Below are 9,617 nucleotides of genomic sequence, written 5' to 3' on the forward strand. Positions count from 1 at the left end.
CAACGTAATAGTGAAAGGCTTTTTCAAATGTCGGAATAGAGAACGTTTTTTTCGCTCTCTTCCATTTCTCTGCTGTAGTAAAAACATTTGTTGCCATGTATTCTTCTTCAGAAAAGCAAAGACAGTTTGTTGTGTCAATGCTTTGGTTTTATTTTGAAGTATGAGTTGTGTTAATCTTCCAAAGTCGAGTGTTTTCATTTCCATCCACAAATTCAGTGGACCAGACATATATATTGATGTGACAAAATGAAGAAACCCATGCCCCGTTTGTTAATATCAAATGTAGACACGACTTTCTCGCCAGTCTGTTTCCTGTCAGTCACCTGACAGCCGTAGGAAGACATACAATTCTCTGGCAAGAAAATAAATCTCTAAACAACATGCAGCCTGACAAAACTAATTGTCACATCCATGTCTTTTATTTTCTTCTTTTTTACATGTGGCTGCTTTGTTTGCCTGGACAGCCGTTGATATCAAGCCAGGTTTGAAATAACAGCAGAGCCTATACCTGACAAAATGACAAAGAATTATCTAATTACACATGGCAAGCATTGCAGAATGATGGGTGGAAACGTACACAAGACAGAGGCAGCAGCAAATGGACTGTAACTCTAAATGACACCGGTATTCTCTTCTAATGTGCGTGTGACTCGCATTGAAATGTGCTGCGATGTGAACAGTAGTCGCTTGTGGACGGGGTAGGGAGAAGAGATGTTAGCTTGCATTATGCAAATGGCGAACAACAGTGTCAGAGCGGATGCAGTTGATCAGGACGATTGCCATCGATACACACATTGCCTATAGGTGCGTGTACTCAGAGGCAAGGCAGTCAATTTAGACGATGATATTGAAGAAGCCAAGGACGCTAAGAGAGGTGAGAGGAGAGCGGGGCTGTTGGCCTTGTGCAAAAATCCTTAGTCTTTAGCCCCGTTTCATTTGAACATTTCATCAATACAGGCAGAGCTCCTCTCTCTCTCTCTGCTGGCTGGTGATCTGCTGACCTCCACAACTTGTTGCTAACACTCTCCAGGCTTCCCAGAGCCGGACAGTTATTTATGAACGGGGCAGCAGAGATAAATCGATGCTCCCTCTCTATTCCTTCCCATTTCCATTTGCATTACTTGAGTGAGGTGTTGAGTTTCTTCTTCCAATCTAAAAAAGACATTACACTGCTTTCCTGTCCATGCTTTGTTTCCTTTTTGTTATGAAATTCAGATAATGTAGAGCTGGAATTACTTTGGTGGTTAAAATAAAAGGCCAATAAGCTGTCGTCATAAAAGTTATACGCTGCTATAAATAAGTTATTATCTTGCATGGGTCTGAGTATTGACTGCTAAAGATTTAGAAAGAAAATGGGTGAAGGGATAATAATCCAGGAACAGTTTGAAGACAATTGACAATGGCTTGGCCTTTGTAGTGCTGGCACTTGAACAAGGGCAGTAAATTGACTTTTCTTTTTTGTTCTGGCTTCTGTGACCTGACATCCTCAGCAATGGAATAGCTTTCACTTTCAAACCAATCACTTCAACCAGAGGACGATGTGACCAGAACTGAAAGTAACAAATGTAGAGCAAAGTGCTGACGATATTTAGGAGTCCTTAGAAAATACAGTGTTTTGTATCTGCAATCACGTTTTGCTCTGATCATAGAAACAAAAAGGTGTGCCAATAACAGGAAACAAAAACATGGGTGAAGCAGGGACTTTCCAAGCTCAAACTGAGGTTGATGACATTTTGAGCCTGGTTTTATTTTCAGGAATAAGAGAATATCTTTAAGCATATGCCTGAGTAGATGTTTCGGCCCCAGCTAGGTATAGAAAGCACCAGCTTTGACTAAGATGTGAAATATCCTATAACTAAAGCAGTTTAAACTAATTTGGTATTAAAATGTGCTTACATTTAAACAGGCAAAGAATGAGGTAACAAAGAAAATAATGACCATTTCATATGTTTAGCAATTTCCATAAAAATGTCACCCTTCAAAAAGTAATAAAATAGGAATAACATTAACTGTCTAACTGCGTAATCCAATAGCACAGCATTGCACTTAATCCGACCTTCGTTTACAACACAAATCATATTCAGTTTTTATGCATTTAATGTCGCTGCAGAGGCTGTACATAGTGATGGTGTTTAATTGAAATATATGTCTAATGTTATCTTATATAATGAAAAAGGATTATGTTAATCTGTTGATTATACAAGAATTATCCGCAGCCTGAAATGAGTAGTGCTGTGACCGCTTCTTGTTAGTAATGCCAATGATACTTGTAATAGCCGGCTCTAATTACCTTGTATATCAACCTGTATCATTATCTTTTAGCCTAGCGCCTAGTGTGATTTCCACTGCAGTTTGCATTAAATCTCTTTAAACAAGTTTTATTATAGTCAAATGTTGGTATATGCACCACAGGGTTTAAGCAAAGCTGTCACCTTAGATTCCCTCTGTAGTAAAAAATCTCCGGCTAAAGGCTCCGTAATGATGCCAGTGAAGCAAACAACGTTACTGCAGTCATTAATTGCCCACACGGGTACAAATGGGGAAATGTCACAAAGTCCCTTTACAGCCTGACCGGCTGCTGCTCTCGCACCGACGGGTTGAGCAATCTCAGATTTGTCACCAGCGAACTACATCAGGAGAGGAAACAGTGAGTGAGCAGGAGAGGATGGAGGCTCACTGTGAGCTGTGGAAGGGGCATGCTCAGGACAGACTGGGAGACAGAGCAGAGGCGCTTGTCTAAACATTTTTGCACATTTGAATTCCCTCCCTCCCTTTCTGTCTCTAACCCCCAATAGCTCCCTCTCTTTCTAAACAATGAGGCCTAGAAGAACTGAGAGCGGCGGGGTGGACGAAGGGAGGAGGAGAAAGGAGGGGAGGGGGGGTTACTGGCACCCTTTTTAATTCCACCAAAAGCTGTTCCAACAAAAGGGCCCTCACTCGGGAGCCGCCATGAAGCGGCAGCCAGCCAGGCCCGGCTGAAAATAGGGTCGTGAGCAAGAGAATGAGAGGGCGAGAGAATGAGAGGGAGAGAGAATGAGAGGGCGAGAGAATGAGAGGGAGAGAGAATGAGAGGGCGAGAGAATGGGTGAATAAAAGAATGTGAAAATGAGAGACTGAGACGGGTATGAAAGGCTGGCTGGAAGTTTTCTTAACTCTGCATGGTGGTATGAGTCAAACCAGGGAGGGCGGTCACATTCATCAAGTGTGTGTGGAAAAGCGTGTGCATTTGTGAGGGATTTTGCAAAAGGTATTCATGACGCAGTAAGCACGGACTGGACCCTGAGAAGTTGAAAACCTTCCTCCGAACATCCTTGGTTCAGCTCCATTGTGATTCATAGACCTGTTCCTGTTGCTACGCTCTGCCATCCCTCTTCACACCAACACCTGTTGGGGTAGAATCACTAAGGAAGTCAAGGTGTTAGCCATGATACGGTTTATTTAAGGAAATGTGATCTGGAATTTGCTAAGTAACCGCTTTCCTTAGAAGTGGAATGAAAAAAAAAGCGCTGACCAAGTGCACACACATGCTTGCTGGGTCTTGGCAGGCAGAGTGATGGACTCTCAGCAAGCTGGACTGATGGAGCTTCTGACAGCAACCCCGGAGTCTAACCTCTTCCTCCTAATTACATCTAGTTTCTTTAAAAGGTCCACACAAAGGCATAAACACATGGCTGCACAACAAAGGGATGAGAATGTGTCTCATCCACAAAGCTGTATCCATGACGACCTGCTCCCAATCTCTGAATGTGCCCTACCGAACCAACCTCTACTTCTGTCCGTAAACGCTGCACTGAGGAATTTGGAAGGTAGGACCTCTACACTACTTCTTTTGATGTACATTTAAAAACAAGCAAACAGCCTTATGCAAGACGCTGCAACACAAAGTTAATCCATCGTTCGTCATCCAGCAAAGTATTCCGGGAAAGTCATTAACATTTGAATCCTTGATCAATAAAACCAGAGGCGGAAGAGACAAACAGATCGCAACACACAATGTGATGCAACACCGTGTTAGCGCCTGTCCATGAATCCGTGAGAAGGCTGTAATTAATGGGGAAATTAGCAGGACTTTATACTGTGCTTTTCGGGGTGAGAATCCCAGACAAACACATTGGCCCAAACACTAACAGCTCCTGGCATTACCATGCTCTTTGCGCTGGTGTGAGTCATTAATAAGCTCTCAATGAGCATCAACGGTCCGGTCTTGAGGGGATGATTATCACCCCATGCCTCACCAGGAAGCGCCATTGACATTTAAGAGTGGGGCCAACGTGCCTGAAACTGCATGTCACTTCAGGTCCTCTGTGACAGCAGTTTGTTTTCTTAATATGGTGGGTTAAGATTAAAAGGCTTAAACAAGATTTCATTAAAAAGTGATCATCATCATTCAGCATGGATGACTAATTGTGGCCTTGTTTTTCTTATCTGATAAACAGTCCTGTTTATCGTATACTGCTTGCCGGTGACTTTGATTTCACATCTTTAAAGCGCTCTATAGAGAGACGTCTCACAAACACAGATTGCAAAGTTACTTATAATCAATCCCACAACCAAAACAAAAACAATTTATATGCTAAAAACACATTACATATCTCACCCAGCTGCTTAACACAGTCATTGACATTGCAACCAAGAGATAATACCTCTCTAGGCAACAATGTCAACCCCTCCCTCCACCCTCTCCACCCTCACAAGGGCTCCTCTCCTGAGACTAACTCCTTGACATTTAGCCTTTCTGCCTTCAGCCACTACGAGGCAGGGACCTCTGTGCCGCAAACTGTTTTGAAAAGATAGTGAAGGCTCCAAATCATTTACAATCTGAGGTTCATGTGACTGCACGGGGTTAATATAAGATTTATGTAAAGTGAAAAGAAAATCTGTTTTTGAAATTGAGAAAATGTGCTTTTCAAACGGCCCCTTGCTTTTGGAATAATATGATATTTTTGTTGAGCCTTCAGGCTTCTTCCTATTATTAATCAACTAAAACATACTGCCAAGAGAAACCTTTTAATAATTCTTGCCTCAAAAGCAACAACTGCCTTCTTTGGCTTCTCTTACAGATTAATCTTTTGAACTCAAACGTGTTGTTGTGTAAGCTATGTCACTACAGCAGTGCAATAAGACATGCAGGGTTTCCTATAGGGCTGCTCGATTATGGCAAAAATCATAATCTCGATTATTTGGGTCAATAATTGATATCACGATTATTAAAAACGATTATCCATTTACTTTGAAAACATCCATTTATTGAAAAAAAATGGAACAATATGTTTTTAACAGTTGATTACTCTGAACTGTAAGTATCATTTAATTGAAAACCCAATAGAAAAATGTATTGGGGAAATACATTTAAAAAACAAAAAAATTGTTTTAATTCGATGTTGTTTTCATAATCGTTGCAAGCCAAAATCGTAATTGCGATTAAAATACGATTAATTGAGCAGCCCTAGATTCCTATTTAAAATGCCATACATGATACACCAGTGGATATGTGTTACTTCTAAAGCAGGAGGTTGTGAAGAGTTTCATGCTCAAACTTAAGCAGGCCAATGATTTCATCCAAGGATTTTTCATCTCAAACTTCACCTGCACTGCTTCACAAGCACTATAGATCCTAACATGGATCCATATCGGTGCTACAGCACTACACAAATATGCAAACAACAAACAGAATCATGGTTAAATGATGAGTCATTAATAAGAGCTCTCCATAATCATGCTGCACCGCTCTGAGGGTGATAATCATCGGCCGCCTGCTCTCCATGTGATAAGCTAATCAGCCCTTCGTCTGCACCGAGCCGTCGAGGAGACTCATCATCATTGACATTTCTGCACAGAATCGGGCCTGTAGAGACGAGTGCAGGAGGGGAGGTGAAGAGGGGGGGGGGGGGGGGGGGGACACCTGAAGTGACTTAATTATCATTGCTGTGGAATGATATCCTTTCGACTCTACTTTGCCTGTTTTACTGAAGGTTAACATTGTTCTTGGAACTTCCCGGTTAAAGTTTCACTTACCCCTTTTTCAGAACGCTCATTTGTTTCTACCAGCGACACACAGAGATCATCCATCCACACAACCCAGCCAAGAACTGTCTCTTCAAAAGAAATGTGTTGTATGCTGGGACCATATGGAAAGTTCAAGCTTATACTTTTACATTCAGTTTCAGTGGCTTAGCAGCTGGATTGTGATCGTCGAGGTTTTTCCATCGAGAAGACAGTTATGTTGTTTGCACGTTGAAATTAATTCATAACCTGTGGGGATACTGCCATGATAATCTGACAGCTTTTTCACAATACAACCCTGATGTAGCAGAGTCTCAGCTAAGAATCTGTCAGCCTCACACCAGCCAAACCTGCGCTGCATGGCTTACAGCACAGGGCTCTCTAGCACCGCAGTTCAGCAATGCACAAGGAGAAATAATTAAAAAGCTCATTCTAATCAGGGTTCAATCTTCGCCCTGCCTTGTACACTTAGTCAGAATCACGGTTTGCGTTGTCACCTATTATGCAACAGATGCTTCAGCAAAATGCAAAGCTAGCACTCCGCAGCTCTAGGCCTTGAAATACCTTGCCCTCCGTTTGCTTTGATCTCAAAGGCAAGTCTCCCAAGGCGTGTCAACCTATGGTGTCAACGCACAACACGAAACATCTTCCAGCTCCATAATGACCCGTCTTCTTGCTCCATGGTTGGAGATTTTGGGACATATCTGACAGAAGATTCCAGTTACACCCAGGTGAAAACAACAGGCTGACAGATTCCTGCTGACAGAGCAGGTTCACAGATATGTAATGCCCATCACTTTTGCCTGACTGCCGGCTGTTGTGAATTTTGTAGCTGGCCTCAGATTGGGAAAAAAAAAAAGTTCGAGAATAGTTTCTGTTGGGAGTGTGAGCATGTCTGTGTTACTCAGCAGAACCTTGAGTGATGCCATCGTTGGTTGCAGTTATTGTTATCTCTTAAATGTTCTTATTGGGGCATAAAGTGTTGCTATGGCAATCATTAGAAGGTTAATTGATACGTTTTCTTGTTTATTGTAGGATATATCCTCAATCCTCTTATCTGCATTAGTGAGTTCAAAGTAGGGTTATTTATGGTAATGATGGTGATTTATTGATTACCAATAGAATTGATACCTTTTAAACTTGATTTAAATCACAACAAGCCTAGAATTATTTGTGTACATTCGCTGTGTTGCTCAAAATAAGTTTTCTGGCATGAATGTTAGATTTGTATCTCTTAACGCAATATAATATTCATACAGTGTCTTGCATTGCTCTTGCATCACTTAGTTGACAGTAAGTTTACATCAGGTCGATGCTATCAGCCAAAGCTATCTCAATCGGATAAATCTGCAACCGTGTGCATCGGCAGACATGTAAATGCAGTGAAGAAAAGTTGATTTTGAGCCTTGTTTTTCTGAATTCCAGCTTTAAAATGTTTTTTAAAAGCATGATGTTTAATAGTGTTACATTGTACAGTTTACGTGTTGAGAAGGCCCATCGTATTTTACTGTTTTTATTATAGTGACAACTTTAAAAGCACCTGTCTCAAGCACATCCTGTGTTGATGTTAATTGTTAATGTATAGAGAACGTCACTGAATTTAATATTGTTAAAACTTACTTTCCAGATTGTATGTGGATAAGGCTGTATAAGTGTGTCCTTTGTTACAGTTTTTATTACAGTCTTTATGTAAATACTGTGGTTTCTGAGATGAATCATTGACATTTTGATTGCAATGCTGTTTTTCCATCACATCTTACTTTATTGTAGGGTTACTGAAGTGGATATCCATTAAGGGCTCTCAACACTCATTGTTGAAGGGCCACCTGACGAGCAGGGGCCGAGTATTTAAAAAAAAAATCTCCCATCGCCACCCTGTTGCTCTGCACAATGAAGACCCATTTCTGCCATTATTCTGATGGTTAGATGTTAGTTAGACACGCGGTTGTGAGCGCCCGGAACACTTTCCAACAGGTAAACACAGATTACAGGTCGGCCGTGTTGGAAGGGTTTGTAGAGGCTCAGAGGGGATTAGGTTTCCCGAACAGTCACCTGCCGTCTGAAGCTGCGAGGAATTAGGACAAAAAAACACAGGCGGAGCCACACCTCGCCTATACTGAAACCCCACACTCAGATTCCGGCAGTGTGTTTCGACAATAAACTTTTACAACACGGTCACACGGTCCACCAAAACAGCTGCAAAGGAGAGTGGACGCGGATGTGACACATGCAGCGGCGCGCCTGAAAGGGCTGCCCGTCTCTCAGGGCGCACAGTGCGGGGACAGGACGGACACTGGAGGGGTGACTCAAACACAGCCCGCGGGGGTTTGGCTTACCTTGAGCTGCGAGGAGGATCGATGCCGCTATCAGCAAAGTGTTTCTCACCGGAGAGACCGGGCAGCGTGCTGGGTGATCTCTCGCCATTCTTCTAAACAAGGTGGACGTAAATATCCACAACAGCGCTGTGTGGGGCAGCCGGGCTCCGAATTATTCCTTCTCCGATCAGCCGAGAAACTTCCGAGTTCAGTTCAAAACGACTGGGTTGGAAGCAGACAAGTTGTGGCTTCTCTTTCCCCTGTCTCTGTAAGAATGTCCTCTCGTGTTTGAGTTTCGTTCCTTCTCTGAATGTGTTCCTGACAGGAAAAGGGGCCGGCCGCAGTGCGCACAGGTAGCCTCTGCTGCTCTGTGTGATGGTGCCGCTCTCAGCCACGGCGGGAGGAGAGATGTGGAAAGAAAGTGTGGACGGAGTGTGTGAGTAGCTGGAGCTCCGTGTGTGTGCTGCGGAGAGCTGAGTGGGGAATATCAGAGTGATGTCAGCAGAGCGTCACCAAGAGGATTCCAGTCGTAATACTGAGCCCGACTCAGGCACTCTGGTGCCTGGGTGTGTGCTGCTGGCACCTGCCACCACTCGTGTGTGTGTCTGATCTATGTGAAATATGTTCAAACTATTATGTATTTATATTGGGCATAATTTAATAAAAACTGCATTTACTCAAGTAAAATGTATATCATATGCTCAGTGTTTCCATTTGATGCTACTTTAGAGTCCCACTCCCATACATATCAAATCAATGTTTTCTTTCAAGTATTTTACTTTTTACTCACTTGACACTTGCACCATTTTCTTGTACTTTTTTCTTTATATATTTATATTTCTGCTTGCACTTCTTTATCGTTTAATGTCTTAGGTATATTTGTATTGCATTGTTGCAGGAACCTGGTTTTTCATTGCAAGAACTACACCTATTATACATATGACAGTTAAACCATTGAATCCTTAATTGGAGGTATTGGCTACTTTGCAGACTTTACTCCCATCATAATGAGTAACAGTTATGTAGGAAGAACCCAGATTGTTTAATAAAGTAAAAGTATACATTTCACACTTTAGAAATACTCTTTTAAAACACAAGGTACTGCAATCGTAAATAAATACTTAAGCACAGGTAATAGGTTAAAAAAACAGTACAGTATAAGCATCACAATGTAGGCTACTTGAGGTACCAAAAGTAAACATTATGCAAAGTATATCCAGATTTCGTAATAATATAATAAATCTATGGAAACATGTATGTCTTCATTACTTTAGTTGTGCAAATGTGAGGCTTATTATT

General features: G+C 41.9%; 1 protein-coding gene across 2 annotated transcripts in view; it reads right to left on the reverse strand.

The window, feature by feature from the left end:
* Nucleotides 1-8,814, reverse strand: part of pvrl2l (PVR cell adhesion molecule related 2 like) — a 365,603-nt gene extending 356,789 nt beyond the window's left edge. The window contains exon 1 of one of the 2 annotated variants that reach the window (XM_034201644.1): nucleotides 8,340-8,811. In XM_034201644.1, the coding sequence (XP_034057535.1) occupies nucleotides 8,340-8,427 (88 nt within the window). In that variant the 5' untranslated portion in view covers nucleotides 8,428-8,811. Of the gene's footprint in view, nucleotides 1-8,339 lie in introns of both variants that reach the window. The other variant, XM_034201642.1, reaches the window with a different exon arrangement.
* Between the last annotated feature and the right edge of the window lie 803 nt (nucleotides 8,815-9,617).

This window comes from Gymnodraco acuticeps, unplaced genomic scaffold, assembly GCF_902827175.1.
Source record: "Gymnodraco acuticeps unplaced genomic scaffold, fGymAcu1.1, whole genome shotgun sequence".
NCBI classification, from domain to species: Eukaryota; Metazoa; Chordata; class Actinopteri; order Perciformes; family Bathydraconidae; genus Gymnodraco; species Gymnodraco acuticeps.